The 23,533-nt window shown below is 37.0% G+C and overlaps 2 protein-coding genes across 2 annotated transcripts; both read left to right on the top strand.

Annotated features, from left to right (window-relative positions):
* Window positions 1–1,324: 1,324 nt before the first annotated feature.
* On the top strand, window positions 1,325–4,160 carry LOC144837321 (uncharacterized). The gene is made up of 2 exons (XM_078692372.1): window positions 1,325–3,303; window positions 4,050–4,160. The coding sequence occupies exons 1-2, from the start codon at window positions 1,558–1,560 to the stop codon at window positions 4,158–4,160; spliced, it is 1,857 nt and encodes a 618-aa protein (XP_078548498.1). The 5' UTR covers window positions 1,325–1,557.
* Window positions 4,161–9,664: 5,504 nt separating this feature from the next.
* LOC144838537 (WD repeat-containing protein 11-like) lies at window positions 9,665–21,526 on the top strand. The gene is made up of 24 exons (XM_078693938.1): window positions 9,665–9,798; window positions 10,349–10,418; window positions 10,673–10,868; window positions 11,136–11,309; window positions 11,590–11,800; window positions 12,119–12,322; window positions 12,569–12,705; window positions 12,976–13,588; window positions 13,903–14,082; window positions 14,300–14,408; window positions 14,498–14,621; window positions 14,789–14,934; window positions 15,284–15,390; window positions 15,517–15,631; window positions 16,025–16,193; window positions 17,682–17,793; window positions 17,997–18,219; window positions 18,508–18,708; window positions 18,835–18,930; window positions 19,174–19,339; window positions 19,582–19,679; window positions 20,093–20,238; window positions 20,439–20,518; window positions 20,879–21,526. The coding sequence occupies exons 1-24, from the start codon at window positions 9,734–9,736 to the stop codon at window positions 21,013–21,015; spliced, it is 3,879 nt and encodes a 1,292-aa protein (XP_078550064.1). The 5' UTR covers window positions 9,665–9,733; the 3' UTR covers window positions 21,016–21,526.
* Window positions 21,527–23,533: the final 2,007 nt, after the last annotated feature.

The raw sequence follows: 23,533 nt of genomic DNA, 5'->3' as shown, positions 1-23,533 counted from the left end.
GTGGATAATTGAGGGAATTTTGAGGTAGATGGAAATTGAGAGGAGACAGAGAAGGAGGGCTATGTTATGTTAAGCCAGAAAGGGATAGGTGAATATTGATATGAGAAACTAAGACGTACAGGAGAAGAAGTAATTGAATTATGGTGATATAGAGCTGAAGCAGAAAGGAAATAAAGAGATATACATGAAGTTAATAAATTGTGAGTTGGAGATAATTATGGTGATATAGAGCTGAAGCAGAAAGGAAATAAAGTGATATACATGAAGTTAATAAATTGTGAAGTAATACTATAAGGCTGTACTTAAATGTAGAACTGTTAATTGTTGAGATTACTGAGGATTAATTTAAATTGTGAATGTAAATTGACGGAAGAAATAACTGTTGGAAACAGCAGAAGTTGTTGCATGTAAAGAATTGTTTGGAAATACTGAAGAGTAACTGGATTGATACTGATATTATTTTACGTGGAAAAGGAGAAAGAAATAATTGGTCGGGGAGCGGATTGCAGTGCAGAACGACATCAAGAAACATTTTAACTTTATATTTGATTTATTTATATGTCAGAAAATAGGAAGAATTATAATTGATAATACAAGCAGAACGGGAGCAGAGGCGTGGGAGTTGTTTATTTGCAGAATCGTTTTAACTTTTATCTTTCTAATTTGTTTTGTGTCAGCGTAGGAGAGAAGGCAAGAAGGAACGATATTGTGGACATTTATTATTGTTTAATTATTCATCTTGTGATATTATTGTATTTGAAAGGGGGGTTTCGGGGATTTATTTAAAAATAAGAAGATTGTTGATTATTGGTTTGGAAGGATTGGGAAATTTGGGGAATTGCATAAAGTTTGTGGGGAATAGGAATACGGTATCATTGTTTGAGAATTGGTTGGGTTTTTTTTGTGGGTTTTTTTTTTGGGGGTTTGAATTATAAAAGAAAGAATTGGTTGTCAAAGATTATTATTAAATTTTACTTTTTACATTTATATGTGTACAGTTGTGGCTGTTTACCGTTGTTCACCGTTGGTTACCAGCAATTACATGTCCGAAAGAGCCGTAATTGCGGCTGTGTGACACTAAATAACTGCTTGCATGAGGGAGATAAAACCCTGATGTTGTTCATCTTATCATATTTGTAAAACACTTGAGCTCAAATAGAATACAAACCAGCAAGATAGTGTTGCCATGGTTGTTATATAAAAGTAAATACATGTAGTGATCACATTATTTAACAACCTTAGTATCCAGGCTTTTATCTTTTGACATTGTTCTTTAGTGGACATCAGTAAATAATTTACCCATACTAACTACTTCCCATGACGCGATTAAAGAATACCTCACTTTTGATTTTGAAACGGCCACGTCAGCACGTAACACAAAAGCTCTGCAGTACCAGATTTATAAAGGTAAATTTTAACACTAATTTTTGTACAATAGGAATTAATGAACCTGATATAACAATTACTGATAATCACAATCCAGTATAGAAGATTAGTATCGGCATTAAAAATATAATCACCAAATTTAAAAAAAAATGATATTTTACTAATTACAGGATGGCAACAGCTAACAATCCAGAATTGGCAAAGAAACCAGAAGTGAAATGTATTTGTGAAACAAAAGAGGTTGAACATTACTGCCAGGAATGTGGACATTACTTATGCCACAGCTGTAGCAAACCACATAAACTACTTCCAACAACCAAAAAACATACTCTACTCCCAGCAAACGAAGTGCAGTCAATGACACCACAACAATTTGCATTATTAAAACCAGCCATTTGTTTTACTCATGATAAGCCACTAGAGATGTACTGTACAACATGTAAAGTACCAATATGCATAAATTGTACAGTAACAAAGCACAAGGCAACAGAAGACCATGACACAATTGATATTGCAACAGCATTCAATACATTTAAGGAGACGGCGAAAGAGTTACAAAGAGCTGCTGATAAATACACAAATAAACTAAACTATGGAATACAATCTGGTAACACGATTGCTGAGAAACTCAAAGAAAGTAAAGAAACAAGTTTAAAAGGTATTAGGCACCAAGTTCAGGAAATGATAAACATAATCAAGAAAAATGGAGACAAAATGGAAAAAAAAGTTCAAGCGATTTACGAAAATTATACAGCTGTAAATGATGGACACATGAAGAAATTACGTGAAATTAAATCTGAATTAAAAGAAAATGAGGAATTTCTTGATGAGTTAGTAAAGAGTGAACCAGCAACTGCTATGACATCAAGTGAAAGTGCATTAAAAACACTGAAAGATCAAATTAATAATTCTATAGAAACTAAGCCACAAGACAATGGAAAGATTTCATTCTTTGAAAATAGAAATCAACTTGATTTGCTGAAACAAGACAACATAGGAAATGTAACACAAGTTATAGACTATTTGACAGTTACAGCACCAGAAGCAGTGACCCAAGATCAACCAATTGTTTTCAAAATCAGCAAACCACAAATATGTATTCTACCAAATCAACTGAAAGCAACATGGACACTACCTTCAGGAGAAACCAACAATGCTCTTGTTGAAGATGATAACAATGACAATTATGTTATAAGAGGAGTATGTACAACTGAAGGAATCTGTACATTAAATGTACACATCAATGATACACCAATCAGCCAATCACCAATTAGTATCAAAGTAGAGAAGGAAGGATTGGTAAATAAAATTAAACTTGATGTTAAACCTAGAGGACTGGTCAAGTGTGATGATGGTGATTTGCTGGTTTCCTGCTGCTACACAAATGAAATTTACAAACACAAACAATCAGGAAATTATGTAAACAAGATAATACTACCAAATGGTGTTAAAGTTAACAGAATGTACAAAATGAAGAATGACAAAATAGCATTTAGTGATTGTGTTAATGAATGCATTCAAGTATGTGATATGAACGGTAAAATGATCAAATCAATTGGCAAAGGTAAATTGACAAACCCATATGGTTTCCATGTAGATGAGAAAACAAATGTTGCATATGTAGCAGATTGGACAACTGGACGCTGCATTTTGCTATTTGACATTAATAGTGGTGAGGAGTTAATGAAGATAGGACAACGGAAAGGAAGTAAATTTGGATACATTAATGTTACAGTTACAAAAACTGGTAAAGTGCTTCTAGTAGATTTTGACAACAATCAAGTATTATTATATGATAAGGACAACAAGTCATTGAAAGTACTCATAGATAAAGGACATGAAGATGGTAAGGTGTATAGCCCATGGGCAGCTGTAGTTGATGATGATGATAACATCATTGTAGCAAGTGCTAACAAAGTACAACTATTTAGTAGTGATGGACAATTCATCAAGAGAATTAGTGAAGATAATTTACATCAGTTATGTGTCATTTCAAGTCACCCACGCAGGATTGCCATAACAGATTATAATAATAACAACATTAAAATATTTAATTATTAAATTGTGTACAGAAAATTAAATATCCTAAATTTATGATGAATTTAATGTAATGATAAATAAATGAAATTGACTAAATGAAATAAGTAAAATCACATTTTCAGCATAATAATTGCAAAATGTTCTTGTTGAACGTGAATATCCTAAAGACTTTCTCAAAGCAGTTTAAGTTTTTTCATTCATTTGATGTTAATGTGATATATTACATTTTATAATTGTGCATTCAGCAATATTTTCTTATTTTAAAGCCTTGCATTTATTTAGTGATATTTGTAAGTTTTGCATTCATTTGGTGTACTGTTTATGTGATATTTTCTTTAACAGTTTTAAGTTTTGCATTTATTTTGTGTAAATTGGATATTTTCTTGATAACTAAACTTAGTATTTATTTAGTTTATTGTGATATTTTTTTCAAAATTCCATTTTTTATAAATAAGTTAGAAATTATTGCAAGTACGGTGAAAAATGTCAAAAATGTTAATCACATAACTGAAGTTGTTATTATGGGACACTATTAATAATAAACCATTTGATGGTGAAATCTAGTTTTCTTGTGTATTTGTGTAGTCTTTTTTGATAACATTCTTTTAACCATTGTAAATCAGCTACTTTGGGACAGAAATCATTGGTTCAAGTCTTATGTGAAGATGATGCTGAGGGCTAACAAAGTTCTTGAGGAAAGCAATGCATTATGGGAAAATATAATATGTGCTTGATGGCAACAAGGTTTAACATCCTGGTCACTGTAGGGTAAGGGCAATTCAATTTATATACAGTAGAACCCTCCTTTGGGATAAGGGGGTTCACGTCTATTAAACTTTGTTGGGTCCTGATAAGGCCAACCCTATCCAGGGTACCTCTCTATTACACTTTGTTGAGTCCTGATATGGCCAACCCTATCCAGGGTACCTCTCTATTACACTTTGTTGAGTCCTGATATGGCCAACCCTATCCAGGGTACCTCTCTATTACACTTTGTTGAGTCCTGATATGGCCAACCCTATCCAGGGTACCTCTCTATTACACTTTGTTGAGTCCTGATATGGCCAACCCTATCCAGGGTACCTCTCTATTACACTTTGTTGAGTCCTGATATGGCCAACCCTATCCAGGGTACCTCTCTATTACACTTTGTTGAGTCCTGATATGGCCAACCCTATCCAGGGTACCTCTCTATTACACTTTGTTGAGTCCTGATATGGCCAACCCTATCCAGGGTACCTCTCTATTACACTTTGTTGGGTCCTGATATGCCGCCAACCCTATCCAGGGTACCCCTCTATTACACTTTGTTGGGTCCTGATATGGCCAACCCTATCCAGGGTACCTCTCTATTACACTTTGTTGGGTCCTGATATGGCCAACCCTATCCAGGGTACCTCTCTATTACACTTTGTTGGGTCCTGATATGGCCAACCCCTATCCAGGGTAGGCCTACCCCTCTATTACACTTTGTTGAGTCCTGATATGGCCAACCCTATCCAGGGTAGGCCTACCCCTCTATTACACTTTGTTGGGTCCTGATATGGCCAACCCCTATCCAGGGTACCCCTCTATTACACTTTGTTGGGTCCTGATATGGCCAACCCCTATCCAGGGTACCCCTCTATTATACTTTGTTGGGTCCTGATATGGCCAACCCCTATCCAGGGTACCCCTCTATTATACTTTGTTGGGTCCTGATATGGCCAACCCCTATCCAGGGTACCCCTCTATTACACTTTGTTGGGTCCTGATATGGCCAACCCCTATCCAGGGTACCCCTCTATTACACTTTGTTGGGTCCTGATATGGCCAACCCCTATCCAGGGTACCCCTCTATTATATTTTGTTGGGTCCTGATATGGCCAACCCCTATCCAGGGTAGGCCTACCCCTCTATTACACTTTGTTGAGTCCTGATATGGCCAACCCTATCCAGGGTATCCCTCTATTACACTTTGTTGGGTCCTGATATGGCCAACCCTATCCAGGGTATCCCTCTATTACACTTTGTTGGGTCCTGATAAGGCCAACCCTATCCAGGGTATCCCTCTATTACACTTTGTTGGGTCCTGATATGGCCAACCCTATCCAGGGTATCCCTCTATTACACTTTGTTGGGTCCTGATAAGGCCAACCCTATCCAGGGTATCCCTCTATTACACTTTGTTGAGTCCTGATATGGCCAACCCTATCCAGGGTATCCCTCTATTACACTTTGTTGGGTCCTGATAAGGCCAACCCTATCCAGGGTATCCCTCTATTACACTTTGTTGGGTCCTGATATGGCCAACCCTATCCAGGGTATCCCTCTATTACACTTTGTTGGGTCCTGATAAGGCCAACCCTATCCAGGGTATCCCTCTATTACACTTTGTTGGGTCCTGATATGGCCAACCCCTATCCAGGGTACCCCTCTATTACACTTTGTTGAGTCCTGATATGGCCAACCCCTATCCAGGGTACCCCTCTATTACACTTTGTTGGGTCCTGATATGGCCAACCCTATCCAGGGTACCCCTCTATTACACTTTGTTGAGTCCTGATATGGCCAACCCCTATCCAGGGTACCCCTCTATTACACTTTGTTGGGTCCTGATATGGCCAACCCTATCCAGGGTACCCCTCTATTACACTTTGTTGGGTCCTGATATGGCCAACCCTATCCAGGGTACCCCTCTATTACACTTTGTTGAGTCCTGATATGGCCAACCCCTATCCAGGGTACCCCTCTATTACACTTTGTTGGGTCCTGATATGGCCAACCCCTATCCAGGGTAGGCCTACCCCTCTATTACACTTTGTTGGGTCCTGATATGGCCAACCCTATCCAGGGTACATCTCTATTACACTTTGTTGGGTCCTGATATGGCCAACCCCTATCCAGGGTACCTCTCTATTACACTTTGTTGGGTCCTGATATGGCCAACCCCTATCCAGGGTAGGCCTACCCCTCTATTACACTTTGTTGGGTCCTGATATGGCCAACCCTATCCAGGGTACATCTCTATTACACTTTGTTGGGTCCTGATATGGCCAACCCTATCCAGGGTACATCTCTATTACACTTTGTTGGGTCCTGATATGGCCAACCCTATCCAGGGTACCTCTCTATTACACTTTGTTGAGTCCTGATATGGCCAACCCCTATCCAGGGTACCTCTCTATTACACTTTGTTGGGTTCTGATATGGCCAACCCTATCCAGGGTACCTCTCTATTACACTTTGTTGAGTCCTGATATGGCCAACCCCTATCCAGGGTACCCCTCTATTACACTTTGTTGGGTCCTGATATGGCCAACCCCTATCCAGGGTACCCCTCTATTACACTTTGTTGGGTCCTGATATGGCCAACCCTATCCAGGGTACCTCTCTATTACACTTTGTTGAGTCCTGATATGGCCAACCCCTATCCAGGGTACCCCTCTATTACACTTTGTTGGGTCCTGATATAGCCAACCCCTATCCAGGGTACCCCTCTATTACACTTTGTTGGGTCCTGATATGGCCAACCCCTATCCAGGGTATCCCTCTATTACACTTTGTTGGGTCCTGATATGGCCAACCCTATCCAGGGTATCCCTCTATTACACTTTGTTGAGTCCTGATATGGCCAACCCTATCCAGGGTACCTCTCTATTACACTTTGTTGGGTCCTGATAAGGCCAACCCCTATCCAGGGTACCCCTCTATTACACTTTGTTGAGTCCTGATATGGCCAACCCTATCCAGGGTACCTCTCTATTAAACTTTGTTGAGTCCTGATATGGCCAACCCCTATCCAGGGTACCCCTCTATTACACTTTGTTGAGTCCTGATATGGCCAACCCTATCCAGGGTACCTCTCTATTACACTTTGTTGAGTCCTGATATGGCCAACCATATCCAGGGTACCTCTCTATTACACTTTGTTGAGTCCTGATATGGCCAACCCCTATCCAGGGTACCCCTCTATTACACTTTGTTGGGTCCTGATATGGCCAACCCCTATCCAGGGTACCTCTCTATTACACTTTGTTGGGTCCTGATATGGCCAACCCTATCCAGGGTACATCTCTATTACACTTTGTTGAGTCCTGATATGGCCAACCCCTATCCAGGGTACCCCTCTATTACACTTTGTTGGGTCCTGATATGGCCAACCCCTATCCAGGGTACCCCTCTATTACACTTTGTTGGGTCCTGATATGGCCAACCCCTATCCAGGGTACCTCTCTATTACACTTTGTTGGGTCCTGATATGGCCAACCCCTATCCAGGGTACCCCTCTATTACACTTTGTTGGGTCCTGATATGGCCAACCCCTATCCAGGGTACCTCTCTATTACACTTTGTTGGGTCCTGATATGCCGCCAACCCTATCCAGGGTACCCCTCTATTACACTTTGTTGGGTCCTGATATGGCCAACCCTATCCAGGGTATCCCTCTATTACACTTTGTTGGGTCCTGATAAGGCCAACCCTATCCAGGGTACCCCTCTATTACACTTTGTTGGGTCCTGATATGGCCAACCCCTACCCAGGGTACCCCTCTATTACACTTAGTTGAGTCCTGATATGGCCAACCCCTATCCAGGGTACCCCTCTATTACACTTTGTTTTGGGTCCTGATATAGCCAACCCCTATCCAGGGTATCCCTCTATTACACTTTGTTGGGTCCTGATATGGCCAACCCTTATCCAGGGTACCTCTCTATTACACTTTGTTGGGTCCTGATATGGCCAACCCCTATCCAGGGTATCCCTCTATTACACTTTGTTGAGTCCTGATATGGCCAACCCCTATCCAGGGTACCCCTCTATTACACTTTGTTGGGTCCTGATATGGCCAACCCTATCCAGGGTACCTCTCTATTACACTTTGTTGGGTCCTGATATGGCCAACCCCTATCCAGGGTACCTCTCTATTACACTTTGTTGGGTCCTGATATGGCCAACCCCTATCCAGGGTACCTCTCTATTACACTTTGTTGGGTCCTGATATGGCCAACCCCTATCCAGGGTATCCCTCTATTACACTTTGTTGGGTCCTGATATGGCCAACCCCTATCCAGGGTACCCCTCTATTACACTTTGTTGGGTCCTGATATGGCCAACCCTATCCAGGGTACCTCTCTATTACACTTTGTTGAGTCCTGATAAAGCCAACCCTATCCAGGGTACCTCTCTATTAAACTTTGTTGGGTCCTGATAAAGCCAACCCTATCCAGGGTACCTATCTACCAAGGGGACACTTAATTTCTTTCACTTTTTCTTGAATCAGGAAAATACGTAAACAAGATAATACTACCAGAAGGAGAAGTTTAGGCCTCCAGAATGTACAAAATGAAGAATGACAAAATAGCATTCAGTGATACTTGTAATAGATGCATTCAAGTATGTGATATGAACGGTAAATTGATCAAATTAATTGGCAAAGGTAAATTGACAGACCCATGGTATCCATGAGAAAACAAATGTTCAACTGAATGTTGCATTTTCATATTTGACATTAATAATAGTGGTGAAGAGTTGATAAAGATAGGACAACGAAATTGAGGTAAATTTGAATACTCTGACGTTACACTAAAACAAAAACGGGAAAAGCTCTTCTGCTAGATTTTGTGAATAATCGAATATTTGTATACGATAAGGAGAACAATTCATTTACTAGTACTAATGGATAACGGATATAAAGATGGCGAGGTGTTCTGGGCACGTTCAATAGTAGTTGATGATGATAACATATCATTGAATCAAATGTTGAAAGTTTGCGGTACAAACTTATATAAAGAACTGTTGAGTTTCTCCAAATCGATTAGCACATATTGTACTGTTTGTAGAAAGTTGAAAGTTGGACAATTGACATAAGACATCCATCCAAGTAAAGACATCTTGAAATGGCTAAATACAGCCTGTTTTTCGTTGACTTTTTTTTTTGGACTGGTAAAGAAAATTCAGGTCCGACTCGGGTAAAATTCCTGACCCGACTTTCCTAAATCTTTCTTCTAGATCTAACTCAGATGTGACTTTTCCAGTCAGATATCTGTCTCTTCTAGATTTAACCCAGATCTGATATTTTCTAGAAAAGACAGGATCTTAGTTTTTATATCTAAACACTAAAATTGATTTCCAAGAGCAACAAAACTCAAATTCCAGAGGATGACAATTTCTATCAATCATTACTCAGTTCTCTCTCTCTCTTTTGGTTTCATGCAATTGGGGGCGCCCTTTACTGTTATTTTCATTTCGTGAATCCGTGATGCTTAAAATCATATTTAACATAAAAACACGCTGAAATGTTATAAATTTGCAGAAAACCCTTACTATGAATGTCGTGCCTAAAACAATTGGAGGTATACTCCATAATTTGAACAAAAATGCATCCGATTGGTAAGTTATATTAGCCATAAAAACATCTGAATTCTAGGCCCATCCAACCAGCAAATTGAACAAGCAAGAAGAAAGGAGGGAGTACAGTGGGAGAGTGATCATTGTGAGTGACGTGGGCAAGTCGTATGATTAGTAGGGCCTAGCTAGTAGGCCTAGTAGAAACTGATGTTTGCAAGAGGCTTGCCACAGCGACTGGTCTCAGATATTATAAACATTACTTTTTTAAACCCTCAAAATATAATGTCAACGATATATATTAAATTATGGAAGTCTTTAATAAACTTTAAATTAATAAGGCACTCTCTGTCTACACTGTCAGGGATGTGCCCATATATGGACATAATGATGTCATATCACTACTATATTTGGGCATATCACTACCATATTTGTGCACATCACACTTTTTTGTCAAACTAGTTTGATAGTGTAGACATAGCTTAAATTAAAGCTCTGTCTACACTATCAAATTTTATGTGTTTAATATATTTTAACAACGTTCAACCGTAAATTATTATTAGGCCTACTTATACATACACTGTTTCTTTTATAGGGGATGGCCATCATTGCTTGCATATGGCTGCCAGACATCTGTTGTAGTCGTTGACACAAAGACTGTTCAGGTAGTGTGCCTGTATTCATTTGATAAACCAAATTGTTGATAATATACATACATTCATCTCATCATCATCCTATACTGTGCAGAACCTCATTTGAGTATAGTCACACATGATACACAGAATTTATTGACAATATACATTACTAGGCCTACATTCATATTTGTTTAATTAATTAACATTTTCTGTAAATGAACCTAAACAAGACTATCTAACTAAAACCTTAGAAATAAGTAAAGAAAATTGATTTTTATTTCTAGATAATTCAAACACTTGAAAAACACAAGAGTCATGTGACACGAGTGAAATGGGCACGTGAAAACTATCATCACACAATTGAGGCGCCGTACACGTTGCGACTTGCATCAGCAGATAACTCTGGTCACATCATTGTTTGGGATGTCAGTGAAGCTTCTGAGCGAAGTAGTTTTTCTGAAGGAAATAAACCAGTTCTAGGTAATAATCAAGGCTGTAGCGAGAGGTTAAAAACAGACGAGGCAAAGATGCTTTAAATATAAATATTAATATAAAATATGACGATCTGTGCTGGGAAATTGGGGTGGGTGGGTGAAAATTGAAAACTTTGCCTTGTCTGGCTCATGCTGATACTGTAATTATATTATGAGGAGGTTCTTTTTCATATTTAGCAATAATTTTGTTAAGACATGTTACAAAGTGAGTCAGGAAGTCATTAAAATGTAATAAATGTTTTTTTTTCTACAGAGATGGAATGGCTTTCAACCCAAGATGCGTCACATGACCTTCTAGTTGCCCTTCACCCACCGTACTCAATCATTTTATGGAATGTAGCAACTGGCACAAAACTTTGGAAGAAAACATTTACAGATAACATTCTATCTATGACCTTTGACCCATTTGAACCCACTAACCTTACTCGTAAGTTAAATAACTAACAAGTTACAGTAGCGTTACCTTAATTTGTTCACTAATAATTTTAGTTACTACTACTATTAAGCTCGGTCTGCACATTCACACATTCAAAAAATGTGATGTGTCCATATATGGACATAATATGGACATGATGATGTCACATCACTACCATATTTGGGTATATCACTATCATATTTGGGCACATCACATTTTGATAGTGTAGACATAGCTAAAGATTTAATTGGTTGTTTCACTTTTTGATTAAATTTTCAATTTTTATATTTAGTGCTCGGAAATGATTGCATTTTGTTTGTCAACGACTTTTCCATCGCTAAAGCACCCTCAAGTAATGGACGTAAATTCTACATCACATGTCCAAGTTCAATCCCATCGTCTTCAGGTAGCAACTCTGCCTCTACAGGAGAGAAGAAAAATGGGGGAAAACCAAAAGGAGCGTTAAGAAGAGTGCGTCTACTTGTTGGGGATAGTAAACCAAAGTAAGGAATATTGTATATTATGGCCTACCTACTGTCATGTATAATACCAGTGAGTGAGAATCAATAATTTCATCAATATGCAGACCGTCTTAAAATTATGTGACAATGTTTCGAGAAATGTATTCTCATCATCAGAACTGTAATCAACGCCTAGAGTACTTTATAGGCTTTGAATTTTAAGACGGTCTACCTACTAACGTGGTTAAACTTTGATTATGAAATTGAATTACAAAAAGAAACAGTCTGGGCATGGGCATCTTGGAAATAAAAAAGGAATTGTAGTACACACTAAGCACATATACTCTTTTGTATTTGTAGAAGTAGTGATAGTGGTAGCTCTGATCCAGATCCCATCTCATTGAATGACTGCATCCAGCTTTGTTACCTGCAATCCTGTCGGCATCATCTACTTCTGTTGTACACTCGTGAAATACTGATACTAGATCTAGAGATTAATCAAACGGTTGGAACCATCCCAATGGAGAGGACAGGTTCACCATTTCAAATGGTTTATCCTTGCAGGTTAGTTTCAACAAGGGATTTTCATGTTTATCAAGTAATGTTTAGCTCTGTCTACACTATCAAACTAGTGTGACATGCCCAAATATGGTAGTGATATTCCAAAATATGGTAGTGATATGACATCATTATATCCATATATGGGCACATCACATTTTTTTGTCACATAAATTTGATAGTATAGACAAGGCTTTGGCAGTAGCCATTTTTGCTTTTGCATTATCTAACAGTTTGATTTGTTATCCATAGACAACGTGATGTACTTGTATGTATGCATGAGAATGGCAGCATAAGTGTCCGTGTGAGACGTAATGGTCAGTCTTCAAATCACCCAACATCAGCAGTAACTCCGATTGACCAGTTGGGCAGTTTTAGTAACTTTCACGGTAATGTGTGTACATTATTAACTCCATCACATAATAAAAGTGACCACCACTCAAAAGAAAAATTCCTTTTTTATTTGTATAGTCGTAACCCTGTCTATACTATCAAACTAGGTTGACAAAAAAGTCTGATGTGCCCAAATATGGTGGTGATATGCCCAAATATGGTAGTGATACGACATCATCATGTCCATATATGGGCGCATCACATTGTTTTGTCACATAAAGTTTGATAGTGTAGACAGAGCTTTACATTTATGTTTGCATTTGTAGGTGAAGCTGGAACAGGATTTGACCAGCTTGAGATAATTTATGATCTACGTTGTCAGTCGGATCCGCTGCGAGTCACCAAACATGTCCGGGCATTCAGCATCGCAGTGTGCTTATGTACAGAACGCAGCATCGCACTAGTCATGAGTGATGGTCGTATATTGTTTTGGAACTTGATCACCATAGACTACATTCCAAGTACCATTAGTAATACGCATTCACAACTAGTTCTCACACCTCTCTTCTCTCCTGGTTACTCCAGCGACAGCAACGGTGAATTTGAATTCCTACCGCCTATCAAATCACCGCAGAAATCACAAGTCGCCGCACCATATCCAAAACTGTGCTTATCAGATCTGATTGGTCATGCTCAGAATCTTGGAAACGAAACAAAACATGGACATGAGGTTATTTTGAAGTTTGTACTGACAGGATTATTGAGTGGTGTTGGCATTATGCCAACTGTGATTCGTATGTGTCCTCCATTAACAACTAAGAACCTGACTTACCATCAACCACTTGTTGCCGTGGGTACAGCTACAGGATTGGTTCAAGTCTTTAATGTATCATCTGGTGCTCTTGTCAAGGAGTATAACATACATATATCAAATATCAGGTTTGTATTTCAATTGATATAATATTTAACAAAAGCTTGTACTGTATACAGTGTATACATGTATTATTATGTATTAGCACCAAGAAAATCTCTTAATTGATAATAGTAACATTGCTCTTTTCAAGGAGTATAACATACATATATCAGGTCTGTATTGCAGTTTGATTTCATCCACTTCAAAATCACGAATGACGATATAATATTTAACAAAACTTGTACTGTATACAGTATATATATGTATTAGTATGTATTAGCACCAAGAAAATCTCTTTATCAATAATACTATAGTAACACTGCTTTTTTTTATTTTGTAGGGGAATAGAATGGATCAACCTGAACAGCTTCTTTTCCTTCAGCCATCCAAACCCCAATAATAATGGATTAGTCCGGAATGAACTTCTTTTATTGGATCTTCAAACAGGACGGACTACTCCATTGAGAAAAGAAAAGGGGGAAGAATCACCTATTGAAGCTGTGAAAGTTTCTCACCTAAAGTAAGGGAAAATATTTTATTTATTTTATAAATCATAATTTTGGCTAAAAATTCAATTCAATTTTGCTTTTATTTCAGATTTACATCCATAGTTACAAATCTATTGCAGAAAATAAAAGAAAAAACAAGTATAAATATATAAATTAAAAAAATTGGAAAAACAAATTTAAACAAAAAACTATTACATAAATTTCTTATCAATTATTTTTCTTTTACAGACTGTATTTTATAATTATGTTCAAAGAGAAAGCTTTTGAAGTTTGGGACTTGAAGTCATGTACAATGCTCAGAGAAATGCCAACTAACTTTCCTATTATTACAGCTTTGGTAAGTATTTAAAACATAATGTTTTTAAGTGCAAACTAAGAAAAAGGAAATCAGTATATATATTTATTAAACATTATTTTATTTTCCAGGAGTGGTCACCATCCCACAATGTAAAGAACTTAAAGAAGAGACAACAACAACAAGCTTTACATGAGTCTATTTCTGGCAACCTTCCTGTTAAAGAAACTACTCCAACAGCTTCACATATATTAGGTGGGTTTATTTTGGGGTTTCTAAGATTACAACAGTTATATTGAGCATAGTGATATGATTATAATTGCATTTGAAGTTACTAGATATACTAGACTAGTATCATTGTATAACATAACATATATCTAGTTATGAACATAATTCTGTAATTTTGTTTCATCTATCCTAAGATACTGTTGGTGTGCATACTGGAACTAAAGGTACATCACCATCTATATCCAGAGAACACTTTGTTTTTACTGACAACAATGGACTGCTGTATCACTTTATTGTTCAAGGTAGTACAGTTAAAGATGGCTCCAAGATGCCACCAGAGGTAAGATAACCAGGAATGTATAAACTGATCATTATTTATAACATCACACATTTATGGGGTCTTCATTTTCTTAATCATTGTGCATACTATTATTTTATTTGTGATTCAATTCATTTCATTCCGGATTTTACAATAGAATAATACGTACACATGCTAGACCTGGGGAACTCATACAGCGAACTCAATCGCTTTCGATGGGATGTCCCAGCCTGCTAGACCTGGGGGACTCGTACAGCGAACTCAATCGCTTTCGATGGGATGTCCCAGCCTGCAGGTTTGATGAATAAATGTATTTGTATTTATATTTACTTCTTCCAAAAAGTATCACAATATATGTACCTATTTGCAGAGTGGAATGGGTAGTGTGACTTGTATAGCCTGGAAGCAAGACCTAATGGTGTTAGGTGACACAGAAGGCAACTTAAATCTGTGGGACATTAAGGGCAAGATATCAAGGTGTGTAATTCACTTTTACTATTGTAACAGAAGGTCTCTGGTGGTTTACAATGTTACTGAAAATGAATGCTGCAATTATTAATATGGTAAAGATTGATTTCATGTCTGTATATTGTTAATACACAGGAATGTACCAACACATCGTGGTTGGCTAAAGAAACTGAAGTTTGCTCCTGGTAAAGGCAATATGAGACTAATGATACTATGGAATGATGGAGTTGATATATGGGACACAAATGCAGTAAGAAACGATTGTTATAGACAGAGACATTTTTCTATTTTGTTGATCCAATAGATTGAAAGTAACGATTTTAGTACTTTCGATCTATTGGATCAGCAAAAATGTTTTTTTAAGGATCCAAATGAAATTATTTCAAGAAAAAGTTTATTATTAATTACGTATATTTAAATGTTCCTACTGATGATAGAAAAAAAGAGAAAGAAATATAAGATATTTGTGGTCAGGGGATGGATATCTCAAACTTACTGGCCAAAGAAATCATATACATTAATCACAATCACTAAAGATAAGACTGGGTTGATAAAATAAATCCTCTGCTATAATACATACTTTGCCTTGTATGTACTGCTTACATTTGTTAAGCAAAATGTTGACATGCCAGTCTATTCATAGATAACTCGGATTAGTGGTTTACGTGGCAACAAAGAAAGTTTCAAAGTACTTGATTCTGATTGGGCGTCATCTGATAAGCCGGTGGTGCTAACTGAAGATGGCTGTCTGCGAGTGTATGATGTGGAATTTAAAGCTACATGTACATCATTATCACACAGTGTGCTTCCAGGTAATTAAGAACTAGCTACATGTACATCATTATCACACAGTGTGCTTCCAGGTAATTCAGAACTAGCTACATGTACATCATTATCACACAGTGTGCTTCCAGGTAATTAAGAACTAGCTACATGTACATCATTATCACACAGTGTGCTTCCAGGTAATTAAGAACTAGCTACATGTACATCATTATCACACAGTGTGCTTCCAGGTAATTAAGAACTAGCTACATGTACATCATTATCACACAGTGTGCTTCCAGGTAATTAAGAACTAGCTACATGTACATCATTATCACACAGTGTGCTTCCAGGTAATTCAGAACTAGCTACATGTACATCATTATCACACAGTGTGCTTCCAGGTAATTAAGAACTAGCTACATGTACATCATTATCACACAGTGTGCTTCCAGGTAATTAAGAACTAGCTACATGTACATCATTATCACACAGTGTGCTTCCAGGTAATTAAGAACTAGCTACATGTACATCATTATCACACAGTGTGCTTCCAGGTAATTCAGAACTAGCTACATGTACATCATTATCACACAGTGTGCTTCCAGGTAATTCAGAACTAGCTACATGTACATCATTATCACACAGTGTGCTTCCAGGTAATTCAGAACTAGCTACATGTACATCATTATCACACAGTGTGCTTCCAGGTAATTAAGAACTAGCTACATGTACATCATTATCACACAGTGTGCTTCCAGGTAATTCAGAACTAGCTACATGTACATCATTATCACACAGTGTGCTTCCAGGTAATTCAGAACTAGCTACATGTACATCATTATCACACAGTGTGCTTCCAGGTAATTCAGAACTAGCTACATGTACATCATTATCACACAGTGTGCTTCCAGGTAATTAAGAACTAGCTACATGTACATCATTATCACACAGTGTGCTTCCAGGTAATTCAGAACTAGCTACATGTACATCATTATCACACAGTGTGCTTCCAGGTAATTCAGAACTAGCTACATGTACATCATTATCACACAGTGTGCTTCCAGGTAATTAAGAACTAGCTACATGTACATCATTATCACACAGTGTGCTTCCAGGTAATTAAGAACTATTATATAAACACCTAAATAAATTCCTGTCATTTGGTTGGACGATTGTAGGTCACATGAAGTGCAATAGTACAAACTATTGAAATTGAATTGAAAAAAAACCAAATCTTTTCGCAATTGGAAAATATTTTTCCTACAGTATTTTGTACTTCCGGCACGAAGATTGAGTGTAATGACTGGTTTCGCGACGGAAACATTTAGTTAATGATGAAAGGTTATATTTCAACTCGGCTTTACCTCGTTGAAATATGACCTTTCATCATTCACCTCATGCCATTATTTGTACCATTCCACTCATCAACATTCATTATTTGTATGTTTGTGATGATGAAAGCATTGGTTTTAGCCAACTTCTATCTTTGATATTACAACGCATATTTATTGAGAAACATACACAATTTTCAGAGCCTGTTTTCTGTCCTCATCTACTGACCGCCAAGGCTGGACTAGCCATGAAATATACCATACAACACCAGGCATGGAATGATTCGTACACATTGGAACTTTCTAGTGAATAGTAAGTAGCCTACCTGTACGATTTTTATCTAATTAGTGCTGCAGAAAATAATAAATATGTATAATGTTGATATAAAGTTTGCGGTACACCACGTATATTAGTTCTGAAAAGATTTTCTCGAGGTTTCGATCAATATGCTTTGATCGTCCACAGGAGTTCAAACAATAAATATGTATAAATTATTGATTTGTTTGTTATGGCAGTGAAACACCAGAAGATGAGAATATCATAGAATTAGTAAATGCTCAGATGAACCTACTACCAATGGAGATCCAGTCATACCTTAGTGCGTGTCCGTACGGAACAGCACAACGATGCCTCTTTGCTGCTAATCTATTTGGAGATGAAGCGGAAATGAACTTCTGGACAGTGGCACTCTATTACTTAAAGAGTGAGCAAGCTAGACTTGGCTGTATCATTCATAAGGTGGGTCACTTAATTATTTCTTTCCTTGAATTGGATACTGCATGTTTTCTAAAGCCCTGTCCATATATGTGGCCATATATGAACATTATTATGTCATATCACTACCATATTTGGGCATATCACTACCATATTTGGGGGCCATCACACTTTTTTTGTCAAACTAGTGTAGACAGAGCTTCAGAAAATCTAAACAAGACTACAAAATTGATTGTTGATTATACAGTACAATAGTAGACACACCAATACACAAAATATAAATAACATAACTTTGAACCCTGTCTATAACAGAATAGCACTGAGCTGGCAGCGACACCATCGACCTCTGACATCTACCTTCCTGGGGATCCACTAGATCCAATGCACATTGCTGGTGGTAGTGATCTTCTAAACCTGATAGATAAGAAAGAGGAGGCCATTAAGTGCACGTGTCTGAAAGAACCTTCACTTGACTGTTGCTATGACGCACTCTGCACAAACCAGTCTTATAAGGTTTGTCCTACTTTAATTTTATTTCTATTCTTAATTTGTTTTATACTGAAAATACTTTTTGTCTATCAAACTTTTCACAGCGATACAATTCAAAATAAGTCATTGGATTTTGTTATTTCTTTGCAGCGATATCAATTAGAGCGTCTGTATCTTCATGACAACAAGAGAGCAACTTATGCCCATACAAAGAAGTGTGCTGAAAGTTTGATGCTCCTAGGACAGGTGCTGTTCATTTTCATTTCAATTTTACATACAAAAATTAAAACAAAAGAAAAGGTACAAGAAAATATTAACTGAATGAACTGAAAAAGTTTAATAAAAAACTTATTTCCATTGGGGTCTCCAAATACAAAAAGAAAAAAACATTGACAACATTGCAACTTCCTAATTTAAATTTTAAAAACAACATGTTTGTGTTGAATATGATGGTTAATAATTATTAATGATATTTTTTTATATTTATAGACTGATAGAGCTGTACAACTTTTCCTTGAAACTGAGTCTGAGAATGATAGCTATTACGTGGACCTATTGAGGGCGTGCTTGGTAGCCACAATCAGGTCTTCAGGTGCTTCTCAGAGTACAATTAAACTTGTAGCAACAAGTCTCATAGCAAACGGTAGATTGTCAGGTCAGTTACTATGCACTATATTAAGCCTTGATGTGCCCATATATGGACATGATGATGTCATATCACTACCATATTTGGGAATATCACTACCATATTTGGGCACATCACACTTTTTTTGTCAAACTAGTGTGATAGTGTAGACAGAGCTTAAGAATGTGTGTGTCATCACTACTAAACAGTTATATATTATGAGATGTCATAACCAAAAGGAAATAAATGTATAAATAATTCCTGTTTTCTAGAGGGTGTACAATTGCTGTGTCTGATTGATAAAGGTCTAGATGCATGCAGGTATCTGCAGACTTATGGTCAATGGAATCAGGCAGTATGGCTAGCAAAGGTAACTCTTTTAAATCTATTGTGAGAAACCTTGTCTTTCAATATGTAGTACTAATATTATATTTACTTTTGGAAACCCTGAGCTTGAACATGTAAATGGGGGAATAACCTGCAACTTGAAGCCTACTGGGCTGAATTGCACACAGGTGTGGACGACACATAACACAACTTTCTACTCCCCTAAGGGTCCCTTCGTGTCGGGTGCTGCCACCGAACGGCGGCTGTTTGTCTGTCCACAACAACAGGGGCTGAATGGACCAGCACACTAGGGTAACACCCTACTCTTCCGAAAGATGTACTGGGTTCTTTAAAGTGCACACGAGCCGAGAAGACTTGTTCTGCCACCAGAACAATGGTCGAGGAATGACTTGAACCTAGGCTGATTGTATATACTAAAGTTATATTTACTTGTAGGCAACCCTAAGCTATGCAGAGTGTTGTGAGGTACTCAAGCGATGGGTTGACTATCTTTGTACGCCGACTGTCAATCAGAAGTCATTGGCCATATTGGTGCTCCTCTCAATGGGACAGTTTAGAAGGGTACTTGAGCTGCTAATGAGGCAAGTAACTTTAACTCATGTATTTATTAATAAAAGTAAAAATGACTATTAAACAGAGTATACATTTATACAGCCAAAATAGTTGATATAAATGATACATACAGGAATAAAAAAGATATTGCATTAGAAAATAAATTATTTTTCATTAATTAGATATAGATAATTAAAAGGTGTGTACTGGTATTTTTCATTCTTTTCAGCTTGCACTACTATGACCGAGCAGCAATGCTGGCGGAGGCATGTTCTGAGTTTGGTGTTCTTCCTGAAGACAAAGTTACAAATATCCTTTACTTTATCTTGTGCTATACTTTATATTGTGGTACTATACTTCTACAGAACCCCATTTTTTTTTGCCAAGGATAACCATAAGCAAATTCATTCCCTGTCCTTAAAGGTGGCAATCTCGTTTACAAGACAAACATATACATAAGATGCTCTACATAAACAAAGTCTAAGTATTTGGAAGAAAAAAATCCTGACATACATGACAGGACTTGAACCCAGGAACCTTGAATTGGTAGCCAAGCATCATAACCACCAAGCCACAACTCCACTCCATTATACATACAGTATTTATATGTTAACATTACTTGTGAAATTGTAGGTTTGCAAAACTTATTTCTTTAACAGTTTATCTTACGAAGTATTCTAGAGAAAATATACATTGAGTATGCTCGGTACTTGCTGTCACTAGGCAACAAGAAAGGGTATGGATACTTTTGCAACAAAGCTGCTGAGAAAGCCAAGAAAGTTATCACTGACCTGGAGTGGTCATAATCAACCTTTGACCTGCTGACCTTTGAATAATTGTATAAATGAATTTAATTTGTTGGAATTGATTTCAACCAACCTAAACAATAAGCATGTTTGGTAATATTGAAAAAAACGTTTATTTATAGTAATTTTCTCGGAAATAAGGAGGCATAATTTGCCTATTATACAACTCACATCTCTAATCATTAAGTTCAAATGTAATTTTTTGATCCTGAGTATGAACATGGAGCAACACATGAACATGGACAATTGGACGAAAGTTTCTTTTGTGAACAATTTTAAACAGAGATAGATTGGCTGTAGCCATGTAAATCAAATCAACTATGACTTATTGCCAACCACTGAATGATGCTATTTTTGCATTGGATCAACAATGTGTTTTAATTATTATCATCTTTCGAAGTCTGTATTTTATTCTCCAATATATTAACCATTATGTAATGTGTAAATCAAATAATGTATCTTTATTTGGTAATAATATATACTACTGCAGTAGCCTTAGATCATGTATAAACGTTTCTTGTTAATCAATTGTCGATTGTAAAATGCATTGTATGTGAAATAAAGTTTGTGGTACACCACGTATATATATTTCTGAAACGTTGAGAAACTCAACAGTTCTTTTCAGAACTATATAATGTTGTGTACTGCAACTTTATACCAACATATTGATTTCGCATGCAAACCTTCAAACAATATATAGGTGAAATAACAGACACATAAACAAGTTTACAATATCTTATAACTGAAAGTTAGAGTTGGTTTTCTACCTGTATTATTTACTGCTACGAGAGACACATCCAAAAGTTATTATTTGACTAGACTTGGCCTATGCTAAGTCTAGGTAGCTGCTGATACCTAGACTTGGCCTATGCTAAGTCTAGGTAGCTGCTGATACCTAGGCTTGGCCTATGCTAAGTCTAGGTAGCTGCTGATACCTAAGCTTGGATTGCCACAGTCATGTTACGCCAGCCGCTGATACCTAGTTAGGCTTAGATCACACCACGCACACAGCCTAAAAGCAGGCTATCATCGGTATATATCCTAAGATAACATTGATTAATAAATTAATATAAATATATTAGAAATAAGGAGGCATGGCCTATAATATAACTCACTTCTCCAATAATTAAGTTCAAATGTAATTTTTTAAATCCTGAGTATGAACATGAAGCAACAAATGAACATGGACAATTGGACGAAAGTTTCTTTTGTGAACAATTTGATTGGCTAGTTCTTTGTTACGTTGAACCAATCACCAATCGAAGTACGCGTACGCGCCGCGCCCCTGGATAGTTTCATAAATTCCAAGATCGGGCAGCACGACGTCGCGGTTAAACTCAGGCACGTGGTGGCTGGTAGGCACGTGGTGGCTACTAAGCTTTGAGTTACTTACGTGTTACAGTCTACTACATGCATCCATTTGGCATAGCGGCCATATTTACACCATTGCCAAGAGAGATTTAAAGCAAGGTAAGTTAAAGTCAGCTAGGGAGACTCGATTGATGAAGTTATTTAATTGCAGCTAAAATACTATTTTAGAACCAATAGGCCTAGTTTTCCGAAGTAGGCTATCTTTTATCAAGGCATTATTGGTGGCGCATTATGTCGCGATCATTTACTCGTCAACACTCGTATTCGTGCTAATTTGCATATCAGGTGATTGAATAGGCTGCGTGAGCGTTGTTTCAACAGAATCATTTTAGTTGTTGTCGAAGTAAGACATGTTATCGTTTTATTTCTTTAAAATGTGGATATTTTTCTCAAGACTGTAAGTAAATATTATATATTTTGTAAGACTCGATAATAATTTATCACCATAAAAATGTGAATTTTTGCCGAGACTGTGAGTAGATATTGATATATTTTCTAAATCTCAATAATAATTTATCACAATAATGAGTATATCTAGTGGTTTTTCTGTACTATGACTACAAACGAATTATAGGTACCTATATGGTTATCAATGAATCAATCAATCTCTTTAATTTATACACCGGTTTGTCCTATTGGCGTTATTATTAGTCTCGGTTGTTAGTAAAAGTACGTGGATTTTTTGTTAATGTTTTAAGCTCGTTATTTTTATCAGTAATATTAATAATAATTACAATCTCCTGACCATATTATCTTGCTGTTGGTTTCGATCAATGGCACGTTAAAATAATGAAACACTGATTTATAAAATATTAATATATCTATATATTTTGTGTTCTGCTGTGTGGTGTGAGAGACCCTATCAAATTGTCTGGCCAAACGTAGGCTTCACATTGCGTCTTGCGTGCTATGTAGGTGCAGAAAAGTTTACATTATACCATATTATAGGACTGTACAAGCCAGTTTATCATTTACTCCATATAAATGAAAAAAGATATAATTATGATATAATAATAATTTTGGAAGCTACACTTTTGAAACAGTGGCACGCTTCTTGGGTAGACCTACGTAAAAGAAAAATGATTTAACAATAGGCCTATTATACAAAAAAAGATTTAATAACAAAGCTAAGAACTTTCCCTTTTTA

Source organism: Antedon bifida, chromosome 3 (genome assembly GCF_963402885.1).
Source record: "Antedon bifida chromosome 3, ecAntBifi1.1, whole genome shotgun sequence".
In the NCBI taxonomy this organism is placed as follows: domain Eukaryota; kingdom Metazoa; phylum Echinodermata; class Crinoidea; order Comatulida; family Antedonidae; genus Antedon; species Antedon bifida.
This window is presented reverse-complemented; position numbering and strand designations above follow the sequence as displayed.